The sequence below is a fragment of the Anticarsia gemmatalis genome, chromosome 12, assembly GCF_050436995.1.
Source record: "Anticarsia gemmatalis isolate Benzon Research Colony breed Stoneville strain chromosome 12, ilAntGemm2 primary, whole genome shotgun sequence".
In the NCBI taxonomy this organism is placed as follows: domain Eukaryota; kingdom Metazoa; phylum Arthropoda; class Insecta; order Lepidoptera; family Erebidae; genus Anticarsia; species Anticarsia gemmatalis.
The window spans coordinates 12,502,184-12,517,965 of NC_134756.1; the positions used below are offsets into that span (position 1 = coordinate 12,502,184).

General features: G+C 35.0%; 2 protein-coding genes across 2 annotated transcripts; both read left to right on the forward strand.

The window, feature by feature from the left end:
* Positions 1–887: 887 nt before the first annotated feature.
* Positions 888–5,457, forward strand: LOC142977403 (MD-2-related lipid-recognition protein-like). Its single transcript, XM_076121289.1, has 4 exons — positions 888–1,046; positions 3,106–3,219; positions 3,995–4,152; positions 5,318–5,457. Exons 1-4 carry the CDS (start codon positions 965–967, stop codon positions 5,423–5,425), a joined length of 462 nt encoding a protein of 153 aa, XP_075977404.1. The 5' UTR covers positions 888–964; the 3' UTR covers positions 5,426–5,457.
* Positions 5,458–6,869: 1,412 nt separating this feature from the next.
* Positions 6,870–10,365, forward strand: LOC142977405 (MD-2-related lipid-recognition protein-like). Its single transcript, XM_076121290.1, has 4 exons — positions 6,870–7,030; positions 8,033–8,149; positions 9,691–9,863; positions 10,246–10,365. Exons 1-4 carry the CDS (start codon positions 6,949–6,951, stop codon positions 10,330–10,332), a joined length of 459 nt encoding a protein of 152 aa, XP_075977405.1. The 5' UTR covers positions 6,870–6,948; the 3' UTR covers positions 10,333–10,365.
* Positions 10,366–15,782: the final 5,417 nt, after the last annotated feature.

Genomic DNA, 15,782 nt, shown 5'->3' on the forward strand with positions numbered 1-15,782 from the left:
GCACTAATTACAAATACATAATATTGATATGAGATTATAATTACAATGTTATCACGAGAAATTAGAATGACATGGTTTATTTATTACAAGTAAATTAGGACAAATATCCTGAACTTTAAAACTAATTACACTTTATAGCCCTAATTTATTTTTTACAAACACCTTGAAAAAGTTTTAAAGCACTAGGCAAAGCTGTAAATTTTTGTGTTTGTTTGTTTGGTCACGCTATACTCAGGAACTACTGATGTCAATTGAAAAAATATTTTTAAATTTAATAGTCCATATCGAAGAAGCCTACGTGCGATAGAACTTCACGCAATGATTAATATTAGTGGAGCAAAAATAAAAAATGTTGTGAAATGGCAAAATTATGTAACTTAAATTCATACAACGACCGTTTGTATAGAATGAAATAAATAATAAATATGTATAGAAGAAAATGTTATAATTATTACTGAATAATTTGTTGAACTATGTACATAGCTCACTTCACAAAATGAAGCCGATTTTGTCAGGATATTCCAAATTATTGGGTAATATGTCTCAAATGATTACTGCGTGAAACAGTTCCCTCAAAGACAATCAAAGCTAAGCTGCGACTGCTGCTACGACATTGCTGTTGCAAAACGCTAAATAAAAATAAACAATTTCTGAAAATTGATAAGTACATATTTAAAATCTTCACCAGTTCCAGCCATCTGATCTTAAAAAACCTTTCTCTTGTTTTTCTTTTATGATTTGTGCAAGCAGTATTTTAGTTCTAAGTACTTTTTTTTTTGCAAGCCATTTTTTAGTTCTGCGAATATTAATTTAATATCTTAATAGCTCATTATCATTAGCAAACATCGTAAATTGGTTGAAGACGGAGACACAATGAGCAGTGTCATGTATTATCTACAGCCGGGTCGTGGAGTCAGGAGATAGGGAGCCGGGGAGCTGGGGTAGACAGCCAGTTCATTTCAACATGTCTTGGACAACAGCCGTGTTGTTAGTTGCGCTGTGCGCGAGCGCTATAGCCACTGTTATTGACACCAGACGGTGCTCAGGTATGTTCCTTACTTTCTGCAATTCTTTACATTATATACCATCGTATTTACATACATACATATATCGTATATAAAAAGTTCGATGTACATACATATATTATCATGTCTGTTTTACTCGAAAGTACTGCTTTTAATATTCGTGTTAATTTAATTATTGTTTACTTTTTTTTTATTAATTAATGAAATAAGCTTAAATAGCTGCAATTTTCGTCGTGATAGAATAAAATCACGTTTATTATTAAGGCAGACAGTCATAACTTTTAAACTCTCGCGTTGCATGTTTAATGTATAATACAATACGGGAATTAACGCTAACACGCATTTTACCTTAAAATGCCTAATGCGTGTTCGCGTATAGACAGTGTTTTCTCCTTTTGCAATTCAATGAGGAAATCTATGGGATGGGACACTATCTATTCGAAACCTTAAAATTAGCGAGTTTGTAGACTAAGTGCCCTAGTGGCCAAAGATGTTTAAGTAAAACTCAAGGTTGTAGTTGTATATCTATCAGTTTGATATAGAAATCTACTCTATTGTACTTAAAACATTTTTTTTTAATTTCACCACAATCCTATTCGTTGCGAAATTTATTTTCAACCATGTTACCCAAATTCGTTAGGTATTTTTGCCCAATCCGCGTAGTATTTAAAAAAGTTTTATGTATCGCTATTGATTTGTTCTCCTTTTTTTTCACAAAGGGTCAGTTCTAAGCTAGGCTGGCTGGATCAATATTTATGGTCAGGTCTAATTCGATTTGATCCGCTTTTAAGCAGTGCTAGTGGTAGTTAATCAGTGCATTCTACGCGCACTTATAATTGGATCTGGTTGTACGCGACATAATTAAATTAACCCTTGTATACCACGAGTTATTCACATTTGTATAATGCAAAACTTTTTAACCCACGGTTTCTGAGGTACATTTAGCGGTAGTTTATCTATTCAATAGCGTTTAAACTCATACAAAAAACGCTTTTATGTCAATAAAGATTTTATGTTTTGTTGTTCATGTTCCATACGAATTAGGGGAAAGTTTCGTTAAAAATGTTTTGCCGGTATAGTAAAAAAATGATAAATACCGCATTAGAATAATGCATCTACGTCAAAAATGACGTTTACGATAGTCGTCCATTAACTAAATCTACCACTAGCTCGGAAAGAGGTTAGAGCCATAAAAGAGTAGCAAGAAACACACAGCCACTCTTTTCAATCCCCAAATGATTTACAATGTGGTTGATCACTAATTGATCATGTGAGGAGGTACCAAATATAACAAAAAATGTACATATGAATACGAATAAAAAAATATAATTTTGCAAGTCCCTTCTTCCCTCTATCACGCGTATCTCCATGGGAACAAAGCATGATATTTGTATGTATGTAGAAAACTATTTTTATACAAAAACAAGATAGCTTATCCATAAGTTGACCTCGTTGAAGTTTGCTTAACCTCTGTTGTTTCGATGATTGCGTGCTTCATGACTTACAAGATTTATAGCACTTTTATTAATAGGCAGTAAATTTGTAGCCATTTTATCATGTCACCAATATATCTGTGAAATCCATACTAATATTATAAATGTGAAAGTAACTCTGTCTGTCTGTCTGTCTGTCTGTCTGTCTGTCTGTCTGCTACTCAATCACGCCTAAACTACTGAACCAATTTGCATGAAATTTGGTATGGAGATATTTTGATACCCGAGAAAGGACATAGGCTACTTTTTACCCGGGAAAAATCACGCATTTCCCGGGTAAATTCACGTGGCGAACGAAGTCGCGAATATTCAATATTATGACACTGAATTAACAAAATTCCGTTGTCATGGCAACTGTTTTAATGGCGCATATGCCTTAGCGCGATTTCGTTATATTAAGGGATATAAATAATTTTGAGAATATTTTTCGTGAAAAAAAAGCATATTTTATATCATTACGCTACGACCAATAGGAGTAGAGTAACAGTAAAAAGGTGTTACAAAAACGTGGAAAATTCTGACCCATTCTCTCTTATGTGACGCAAGCGAAGTTGCGCGGGTCAGCTAGTCTTATATAAATGTTTCAGGAACATATGACAAATGCAGTGTGACGGAGGTGCGAGTAACGCCGTGTGCGAGAAGTAGTCAATGTATCGTCAAACAAGGGACTAACATCACTCTGTCCTTCGATTTTACGCCACGTAAGTTATTACACGTTTTTATTTGTGCTTAGACTTAAGTTATGGAAATCGGTTACGGTTCTATTTCCCCTTTAAATTTAGTACATTCAAATGTAAAAATGTTTAGGCCTTAGCTTGCGTTTTCTGAAATTGATTGAAATGTTTAATTCTAACTCATTCTACCTGATTTTGACCAGTTATTTATTAAAGCTACGTAACACGAAGGTTTGAAAATATGAAGTTGTTCAGCTACTTTTCGAGCTGACTGTACAACTGAAGAGAAGAGTCTCTGATCAAAACGCAAAGGCAACGAGCGACTACAGTTCGTACTCGCGCAGTAAAAGCGCTCGAAAGCATTGTGTGCTTAAGTTACGAGGTCGCGTTCAAATCTCGTATGAAGCGCGTATACGCGTCGCTTGCGCGTATAAAATACCTACATAGTGTGCTATGGTCTTTACTTACGCATCTATACTAATATTATAAAGCTGAAGAGTTTGTTTGTTTGTTTGTTTGTTTGAACGCGCTAATCTCGGGAACTACTAGTCCGATTTCAAAAATTATTTCAGTGTTAGATAGCCCATTTATCGAGAAAGGCTATAGGCTATATTTTATCACGCTACAACCAATAGGAACAGAGAAGCAGTAAAAAATTATACAAAAACGGGAAAAATTGTGACCCATTCTCTCAGCTAGGCTATAAATAAAACGTAAATATAAAATAATAGTAGGGAGGGAGGGGTTATAAAGCAATTTAGATGTTAATAAAAAAACGTTAATCAATTTTTGTGGTGTTCAGAATTCGCAGCTACGCAGCTGCAGACGCTTGCTTACAGCCGAGGCATACCTTTCGCAGGCCAAGAAACAAATGCCTGCTTATTCACAACCTGCCCCGCTGTATCAGGCCAGTCGCAAACCTTGAACTACGAACTGGCTATCACGTCAAAGATACCCGCTGTAAGTATAATTTTTAGTCCTTTTTAAAAGATAACTAATAATAACTATCGCACTTTCTGAGGAAATAAGTCTCTAACGCTCTTATTCATAAAAATATATGAAGTTATGAAAGGCTTATAAAGCGTTTTGTTTCTTTCACTCCTTAGCGAAATGAAAGAAAGAAAACATATTTTAGTAGTTGTTTAACTAAAATAGGTTTATAGTGTGTTTATGAATAAGAGGGTAAGTTTCCAAATGTGGCTATAAATTGCAAATATCGTTATAATGAGACTACTTATTTATATACCTCATTTCCAAAGACTCCATCTGGAGTGATTAAGGCGCGAGTCCACCTCGCAGGCTGAGTGGGGGCAGGGTACTTTGCACACCCTAAAGATCTGTTTTAAATAACTATAGCCATGAAAGGTTGACCATGATGTTTGACTGTTAAAAAACCATCTCTCAAAATATTCAATGAGTTATTAGTTAAATTAGTCGGATTTTTTAAAAGAATTGTATGAAAATATTTGCTTACACTTACAATGAAATACGTCACAGTCACAGGCAAGTATTTTTGTTAATATCAAATGATTGGTCGATAGTTGTTTTCATTTATCGTTTTATATCAGATCCGGGAGCCTCAGCCTCCTCAGTTATATAACGTTAGAAACTGACTTATAACATATGTTTAAAAAAAAATCTTTTAAAATTGTATCAAAATTGTTTTGTTATCGTGTTACACAATGTTGTATACCGTTATATAACTGCTGTGTGGGAGCACCTTAAGTTACTCTGGTATTCTTGTATTTAAAAAGAGTCCTTCACTTGCATCATTTGCTAAAGAATGCTTGTCAAAACGAATAAAGCCCGTTATTTAAACACTACGAAATGAATGACACAGCTCAACGGTATGTGTCTTGTCTAGTAGACCTATCCAGACAAAAGTATTTTTTGTCACTTTCCTACGAGCTAAATTGGGACAAAAACACCTTTCAAGTCACAAATCCTGCAACTGCCATTACCGACTAACCCCCGGTTTCTGAGGTACATTTAGCGGTAGTTTATCTATTCAATAGCGTTTAAACTCAAATAGAAAAATCGCTATTGAATAGATAAACTACCGTTAAATGTACTCAGAAACCGGGCATAAGAAAAAATATTTATGTATTAATTTCTCTTCTTTCAGGGCTTGCACCCTTTCGAGTGGAAGGTGTGGAACGTTGATAACGAATTGGGGGAAGTGTGTTGCTTCAGTACTAGCATTAGGATTAAAAGAAACAAAAAACAGAAGTAAGCACAAAAATAATAAAAAAATATTAATTTACATTTTTTGTTTGTTTTTTATTGAAACTCCTCTTTCATATCCTACTCGTATTATAAATAATGTGAGAATTAGAATAATCTGCAAGTAGCAAAGAAAGTACTACGTGTTGTACGTAGTACTTTCTTTATAATATCAATCTCATAGGCCGATAGCAGGGCAAAAGCCTCGACCTATAGCTTAATTCTCTACCACTATCGACTACCGAAAACGGGCTAGCTACCGAAAATGTTTTATGACAATCCGTTTAGCGCCTCTAGCGGGCGTCGTAAAAACAGTTTTGGCAGTACATTTTAAATGTTAAACTCTCGATACTCGATGGTTCCAAATGTAGAGAATCGCGGTACTGTAAGAGGACAAGTATGCAAGCTAAACGTGCTGCATAAGTTGGCTTTACGTGCCCTCCGTAATACCGAAGTGTCTGATCCTTCCTATCCATCCTATCGACGATGATCTCTCACCTTATTTGAAAAAATACTTTTCTATATGATAGCCATACACACGTACAAAAAAGCTATATGTAGATTATACCACGCAACATAAGGAAGGCGAGAAATCGCCATTAAATTGCATAGAAAAGCTAGCGACAGTTTTAAAAAAGGAAATTTTGAATCTTTGACGCTCCACTTAAAAGTAAACTAACTAACTATTGTTGATGTTTTTGTAAGAAAAATATAGTAGGATATAATATCTTATACAATAGCGACGAATCAATGTGCATTGGAATGACTTTGCGGCGAAACAGTGGGAAATTAGGCGAACTATAATACAGAATATAAATGTGATGCAGAATGTAAGTAATATATTATGTAGTCAATAGGATTAAAAAATCTAAATCGTAGAAGATGGGAAGCGCACTCCGCGTAATACTAGTTTACAGTTTCAAATATAAAGGTTATTTGAAAAAAATAACCTATCCCTGCATGAAAGGCACGTTCAGAAATCGAATATTCTCCAAGATTCTCAGCTTAGCCTTTCTTCCAAACTATGTTGGAGTCAGCTTCCAGTCTAACCGGATGCAGCCGAATATCAGTGTTTTACCACAACCCAGTTTTACCTAGGTTATTACACTATATCCTTCGCTAAGACTGGTTGTCAGACTTTCAAGCTCCTAACTACTGTCAAAGATCTTCAAAAATAACAGCCGGTACCCAGAATTGAACATGCCTTCCGAAACACGGAGGAACTCGATACGCATAAGGTCACCCATCCACAGAAAAACTCGGCAAGCGTTTAACATCAAAGATCGATCCGCGCGGCTGTTGTTAACAAAGCCACGAGCTCCTCGAATATTCGACTACAACCAATTGAAAACAGCACATCACATTAAACCAATTACTCAAATATCGGCCTATAATTGCCTCTATACATACACTATTAACGGGGCACACGTCAACGACCTTCGCAATGGAACAAACACTGAGACAAAGGAGACGTTCGTTATCATTATTGACAGTTATTATCAATAAGTTCAGTTCTTCATTCGTAGTGGAATAATGAAGTCATTTATTCTGCTAGTGTGTATCAGTTTTGTGGTCGGTAGCCCCGAATATGTTAATCGAAAGCTTTGTAAAGATGGTAAGTGATGTTTTATTATTGTTTTGACATAAATAAGTATTATTCAGTCCTAGCTCCATCTGTCATTAACTTTAATCATTATTTTTATTGTTAAATAATTATTTAGTTTGTGTTTAATATTTAACTCATGTTCCTATTAAGCAAGCAAATTTTTGTAAGGTGATTAAGTATTTAATATCATAAAGGTCAACTATGAGTTCGTTATTCCTAAATGATATAGGTACGACTATTTAGCGGGGATCTGTAATTGGCTGACTTTTGACTTTTTGACTGTGTTCGTCTTCCAATTATTAAATAAATAAATGAAAGAGGGAATAAGGATACAACAAAATTTAGTTGTCGTTTTAGATCACAATAAACTTTAGAATTTGATCGAAGTGGGTTACGCTTTTCTAATTTCTTAACTAATTTTCGGCAAAATCGGACTTTTAACTCTTTTTTACTAGAGACACAGCATTGATCTTTCAAATAATATAATATTAAAAATGTATAATGATCATAATGTACAAAAAGTATCTAATGCCCACATCGAACATTGCCCCTAATTATTAGATCCATATATTATACTCATAAGTAAATGTAACATTAATAATACCAAGATAACGTATTCAAATAATAATAAAGACACATATTATTAAAAAATATTTGCCACAGCTGTTTTCTAGTCAATTAGTTTGTAAACAAAAATAACTTACTTTTCTGTTCTAGCAGTACCTTGTTTTTCTGTTCTAACATTTTCATAATATAACTGTTATGGCGCGCAATCTAGAAGCCCGATTCTCTATCACTATCGACTACTGACAAACGGCCAGCTATCGAGAAATTAATAATGTATGAAAATCTGGTCAGCTCCTCTAGTGGGCGCGCTTGGAACAATTTTGAAGTACATTTTAAATGTCAAACTCTCGATACTCAATTGGCCCAACTGTAAAGAATCGTGATACTAATAACTATCGTAGCATAAGGTTTTCTAAATTGAAAGGTTTATGTAAACTGTTCCAGTGGATGCGACCCAATGTACGGTGCACAGTGTGATCGTGGACCCTTGTCCTCAAGGTCCTGCCTTCTGCACCGTGAAGACGAACAAAAACTATGCTGTTACCTTGGATATGGTACCACGTGAGTTGGAGTTTTTAATTCAGTCATTATTTCGCTTTTATAAGCTGTTCCATGTCTTTTATAATGCTCTGTCCGTCTACGTACCTATGTATATTACATAATTTAGTCACAGTAAAGAGTTTTCAAGCTAGGGAAACTATATAACTTAGTTTGGTGACAAACAATCCTACTAACATCATTAATGCGATAGTTTGTAAGTATGGAGAGGTGTATGTTTCTTACTCCTTTTCCAACAAACTACTAGACCGATTATAATGTTATTTAGTACAATACTAGCTGATATCCTGAATTAACACATAGGATACGTTATACTCCGGGAAATCTTATCACGCAGGCGAAATCGCGGACAGAGGGTAGTATTTCATATAATAACTAGCTGACCCGCGCAACTTCGCTTGCGTAACCTAAGAGAATGGGTCAAAATTTTCCCCGTTTTTGTAACATTTTTCGTTGCTACTCCGCTCCTAATGACTGTAGCGTGATGTTATATAGCCTATAGCCTTCCTCGATAAATGGGCTATCTAACACTGAAAGAATTTTTCAAATCGGAACAGTAGTTCCTGAGATTAGCGCGTTCAAACAAACAAACAAACGAACAAACAAACTCTTCAGCTTTATTATATTAGTATAGATAACAACCAAAATATGTAGGTAGCTTTCCATAACCTATTAAGAATATAAATATACTTATGCAAAGCAAAAACGATATGACGCTATTTTGTAAATCAAGGCCCTTGCCCAGCAGTGAGCCTCTAAAAAGCTAATATAAATTGTTATTCACGATATAGTATTCCTTTATTATTCTTCTCTAAGTTGAATTATTATGTTTAAACAACTGCGGAATCTGAAATAAGTACCTACGTAAGTGTGTTATGTAGCTACCACCTGCTTTAATCAAATAAAGAATAGGTACGTGTTTGAACTGTTTACCAATGATATCTGATAATAAAAAAATAGCTTCTAGTTTTGTGTATTTAGGTACTACGTACTGCGCGCGAATATAGAAATATATTTGGGATGGAAAGTCATTATCTGTATTATATTTATTTGTTAATGAAGGTTATAATTAGCAATAGGCTCAAATTTTATTATATAGGGCGTAGGAGTATTAATGGCGAAAGCTGTGTGTGTTTCATACACCTTTGCCCGCAACAGGCGTGATATTATGTTACATACTTGTATACCGTCAAATTTCATCAAAATATCATTATACTTTCGTATGAAGCTGTGATCCATCCCTACAAACTTTAGCATTGTAATATCATCTAGATTTAAATTTTTTGTTCCTTAACAATATCATAATACAACGGGTCTTAACCGCGATTGAAAATTAAAGGTTACAATACCTTATTTGTTGAACCGACGGGCTGATATGGCTGGTAAGGATCTTGGGGCTTCTTGGGGCGCAAGTTTATACGCCTATCCTCACTAATATAACAATGTTCAAAATTGTCGGTACTTTGACACACCAAACACACTTCACACAAACGCGTTTATCATGCCGGCGTCGGGTACACTAAAATATTTACTTTTTGTCGCAGATTTCTCAGCATCAAAACTGAAACTATCCGTGTCAGGCGATGTGGATAACAGTGGTAACTTCACGACGTCGTTCAAGGCACCAGCAGATGCCTGCAGTCTGCTGTACTGTCCTCTTAAGGCTGAGGAGAGGAGGATCTTCGACGTCTACATGATGTTTGATAAACGAGCCGCGGTAATTTGACGCCTATGACTATTTATTTATACTACACTTGGTGTACTTACATTTCAATGCTATGACATTTTAATCAGGCACTAGGCGTTTGTTTAAGGATGCAGTGTCGATTGAAACAGTTGCCGCCTTTTTTAAGTATTTATGTGTATGTATTTATTTTGCTTGTAATCACCAGCCGATTCAGGATAGGAGACTAAATATAAACTGTTCAAGCACCTTCCCTCTTGGAAGACTTTTGACAAACGACATATTTATAGACAAATTAATAACAAAATATTTGTTTCGTAAAATCGCATCCACGCAGTTTTATTAGAGTGTAGATCATCTTGGCCACTAGCCTCTATAATTTACAATTAATGAGTATTTTTTATTTGTATTTCAGGGCAAGTTTCCAGTTAAAATCAAGTTGTGGAATGAACAAAACGATTCCCAGGCTTGTTGCGTCACTCTCAATGTTAAAGTAAAATAAAAACTGTAACACTTATTAAATGATTTGACCTGCGTTTTTGTTTTACTTGTCCAATGCTTAAACAATATCTACTAAATTTAAAGATACATACACTAGCTTGACTATAATCCGACTACTTAGTGGAGAGCCTTGCGAGCAATGTTCCCGGCCGTTGGAGGTGTACAAACTTTTGAATTTAGACATCGGTGAACCTTAGAACTAAACAGCTGACGGTGGCCTGTTTGATACAGCTACTTATTTTGGAAATACATAGATTTCTTAATTATGTTATAGATTAATCGTGCAGTCTGTGTCTCATGCTATCACCGTTACTTAAACTACACAACGAGCTAACATTTATTGACAAGATAACAACGAATTTTATTCTTTTTAAATTTTCTTACCAAACATTTTATACAAACAAAATCAAAATAAGAGTGTTAGGCTCCATTCAATAACAACACTTACTTTTATAACACGCAATGAAAATAAACATTGATGCTCAAACACGAAAAGTAATTCAATTCTCACTTTTTTAACAAATATTTATACTTTCCAAATAACCTCACGAGATCAGAATGAACAGGAAGTCAACTGTACCGTCTCAATTTTACTTTCTCGGAGGTCACGGAATCGAACCCGGGGCCACGAGGTGAACGCACCCACACAATAAAGTTCATTCTTATTAGACATGCCAGCCACCGGGGACCGTGAGATTTTTCGTAATGCAATTTTAGAATTTACTACAACCTCACAAAATGGCGGATGTGATTTGCTGTTTGATTTTCATGCGACTTAGAAAAAAACCTTATTCTTATCGCTGTACCCATGCAGCAAAAGAAATAAAATAAATTCTTTATAAACACCAATAAAATCAACATACCTAACATAGAACTAAACAGGTTGCACTTTTTACAACTAGGTACTAGTATAAATCGCATTTGGCCGCAAGGCCGTACCCACCTTACCCTTACCCAGTAGTGGGATGGGAATGGGTTACATTTTACACAAGTGTCAAAAATACTACATTATGCCTCTTTCCTTATATTAAACAGCTTCTGCGGCCATGTTCAGCTTAAAAATCTTTAATTTTCGGTATACGATTGTAAGCTGTCAATACTGATTGCACTCACGGAACACCATTAACAATCGGAAAATTCGATGCGCACAATCTTTTTACTCCCTTCAAAAGTTTCATATTTCTTGCCTAAAATTCCGACAGAACAAACGTAGAAAGTGAACATTCAAATATGAGAGAAAATCCAATAGTTTTTATTTAGAATCTGATATTGTACTTTCTTTTCTATGAGGTGTAACAATAGTTCGTTCATGGTTTATCGGAACATCTGTAATGGCTTGGGGCGGTGATGGTGCAGACATGGTATGGTATCGGCATGAGAACGATAAGAAATATTGCAACATATTTTCCTTATACCCAAATATCAGCGAAATTTTTATATTAAACTAGCTAATTACAGTGTTACATACCTATTATTTACTAACAAAGCTAACGATGTACACGCTGCAACTAAGAATATTCTTGCATGCCAAATAACACACAATATTAACTATAACTATATAGATAAATATTTTGTAGGTAAGTAGTTGCAGGTTAGATTGTCAGATCAGTTCCTCAACTCAGTATTGAAAAACATAAATGGGCGCCCTTTACACACCCTTATGAAAAACTAATGGAGTTTGATAAGTGACGAAACCTCAGGTCTGCAATGTGTTACGGGCATTGAACTCACTTATTTTGACAGCACCACCTTACCGAATTAATCATCAGTTTCATCTGGGCGTGGCTATAATTACAATCAGATTGAACTCTCATCGAGATACGTGACCATAGTTAAGTAGAGCACTGTCACTTTTAACGAGACTGTTTATCGCTTTACAAAGCAATTATAATACGCAATATTTTCTAATGAAATCAATACCAAGAAATGTCTGGAAGACCAACATTATATTCCTTCTTTCACATTTATAACTGTTATTATAAAGGTGAAGGAAACTCTATTTGTTACGCTATTTAAGAAAAACTACCCATCCGATTAAATGAAATTTGCACATTGATAGGACTTTCCAAAAAAAAACCTTCCCTGTTACTCATTTACGCCAAAGTTACTTAACAGATTTTGGTAAGATTTGCTACGCAGATAGTTTATAGCCTGGATAAGCACATAGAATTGCTACCCCGTTAAAATCCTTTGACGCGGACGTAGTTACGGACCGAAACAAAATTACGATAATAGGGTGTTTATTTACCAAATTCATGATTATGTAGTGATTTGAAATATGTTCCATATTTAGTTGTTAGATATTATTGTCACTTTCTCGTAATACTGTTATGAGTTGTCGGATTATGGTTCATGTAACAGGTAGGAGGCGCGGCTGGACAGTTTTAAAAGCACTCACTTCTAAAGCGGTTGATGTTTTGTTTCCATTGTCTTTACATAAACAAATTTTTTATAGCTTTACCTGAAAATTAATTCGTAAGTTGTTGATATTTGCTCACGGTCTGGTTCATGTTGTAAAGAGTTTTACTCAATCAAGTCCTGCCTTCGAGCAAAAGGTTAAGTAAAGATCTCAGAAATAAACTTCGTGTGATTATGGAACGTTAAGTTCACAGGCCGCTAACACACAATCAAAACGCACCTTTTAAATTGATTTCTTACTTTCAACGATGATAATCAGCAAGCAAAGAAGATATCAAAGCAAGATAAACATTATCAGTAAAGAAAAAGAAATTACTGATGGTTAATAAAATTACATCTATTAAAGTTTCTCAAAATACAAGCAAGATAAAAAATAAACTTGCAAATTGTAGCACGTATACGGTTTATTCAACACTTGAAATAACAAAAGGTAGTGAGTGCTAGTGTGTTGTGTGTAATGTTTAGTGTGTGGCAACTACATTCCAGTGATCAAACAGGTGCGAGGCTATCTCCAAGAACGATCTGCCGGCTGACCACGGACAGATAGCTGCATCCTGTGTACATATCCATTTGTTATCAACGTATACTTTACTATTTTTTCCTCGATGAAGCAGTACTATAGGTTAAGTACTATAAAAGAAAGTCTAGGCTGATGACTGCCAAGTTTGATTACTTCTTTTGATAGCACACTCTTATAATGTTGAATGAAGCAGGAAGCTATGTCAAAGGCCTTTCGGGCGGCTTGGACAACTTTGACACTAGGTTGACCACTAACCATACGATAAGAAGAAGAAGATAATGTTTTTGTAAACTACTACTAATAAAACTTCCATTGCTTCATTCAATCAAAGGTTTGTAGAGATCGTACCAAGTTATGTTCTTTGGTCTCTGCCTACTCTTTATGGGAAGAATAAAAGTAATATAGCGCTGTCTACATTGAAAAAAGTTAACTCGTTCCAAATCCTAATAAACATTTTGCCGATATCAATTACCTTTTTTTCACGAATTACAAAATATAATATCGTAAGACAACGGATACCTACATTATCACCGGACGCAGTGACCGCACGCTGCTTCTACAAGCACAAATACGCACAGTCGCTGTGTTATCAGTGAAATTATTATCTTTGCAACTCCGAGTATTAATGTACGACTACATTAGGCCGACGCACTGGCTCGGGACGTGTTTTGTTGTATTCATCATATATGCTAGAATATCTTGTCTTAAACGGTAATTTCTTTACGTTTGGTAATTTGAAAGCCGATGTTAAGAATGATAAACTTAAAATGTTTCAGGGAATCTAGCAACTCTAGCAGGCATCAAATCTGGGCTAAAAACCCGCAAATGTAAATTAAGGGTAAGGCACTTAGGGTAGGGTATAAGACGTAGATTTGACACAAGCATATTTTTTTTAATGAATCATTTAGAATCATATGATATAATTTAAAAATATTAGAACGAAGATTTCAGAACAGCTTTTTAAAAGCACCTTCTTAAGGCTGTAGAATACATCACTTTTGCACCACAAGCTAAATATAATAACTTAAGAGGGCTCATATAGTTTGTATACATACTCCTTTACCTTCCTTATGTACACAAACTATTTGAAACAAACATTATTGATAACCATTTATAAAAGTTGCGTGACAGTAAAAGTTGTTTTCTCAGCGGTATGCAGCGAAGCTATGATCAGCACTTATTGCTCTTAAAGGTTAAGTGTTGTATTTATCATAGTGATTACGTTTTTTGTTGTAATTTCTAGTATTTCGAAATATGGACAGTTGAACTTTCTTTTGAAAGTGTCAATGATACAAAGGGCTTATTCTGGCTTTTTATAGTAACTAGAGTTGAAGTAGAACTTGTCTTGACTATTCTTTATTAGTTACTGAAAAGTGGTTTGATAGAAAAATATTTATATGAATGTCTCTCTATAGTTTTTCTTTGCCATAACAAGCTATTGGCACTACAAGAATAGCCAAAAAACAAACACGATTTAAAGATATCAGTCTTTGTATGCTTTAAATGTGTTAGCCATAACACAACCATTATTGAAAGAAGTCGATCTTTGTATTCTTCAAACGCATTCAGTATTTGTACGTTTTAAGGCTTTTCTGCATAAAGAATATTATAACTAGATATGTTTTACATATCCTACAGAGACACAAAAATCAAACCTGAAATTTTCTTTGAATCTTGTTGTAATTAGGTTGATTGACGACCCGTTTCAGAAAGATTATAGTCGAGACTATAACCCAAGACAAACGTACTCTATGTTACGTTGCAAATATCCGAATGTAACAATGCAGGTGACCTACAAATAACATCAAGAATACAGATCCTTCAGATCTGACTGTATTTGGATTTATCATTCAGTGCCTGAAGGGTCCAGGTGAGAATCGAACTGCAAATATTCGCAATAATGAATGTCGTCGAAGGTCGTTAGAGCAGGCAGTGAAATGTGAAAGCCCTGGAGACTGGACGTAGGGCAGCGGCGGTCGTTCGCCCCGCGCTGCGCCTGCGCTGCATTCCGCAAATATCTGCCGTGCACTTGTGCCTGTTGCATCTGGCCACTAGCCCGACGATGACTTAGGGAACTGGATGGATAAAGAGCACTTAAGAAAAACACTGGATGGATAAACAGCTTTTAAGATGCAGATTAAGAATGCCCCAACAAAATAACGTTCAACTCAAATTTTTATTTCTTAATCTATTTGTATAAGTAAAGCAGTTGGCAATAGCTTTGTAAATCGCACCTTTATATACTTTGGATTCCAGTACATGTTTAACTATATTACAATTGTATCTTGACAGGTAAAGTGCTTCCATTATGACAGAAGACATTTTAATTAATGGGGCGTGAGTATAATCGGACGTATTTTTATTTATTTTCTCCCGATAGCTAATGTCTCAAAAAAGCAGAAGGCTGGAGCTTTAATTTAATTTAAATTACACAGTCTTCAAGGACACCTTCAGTAATTATGTAAACGACGGAATATATTATTTTCTTCAAAACTTGCTATTTTCATACCATA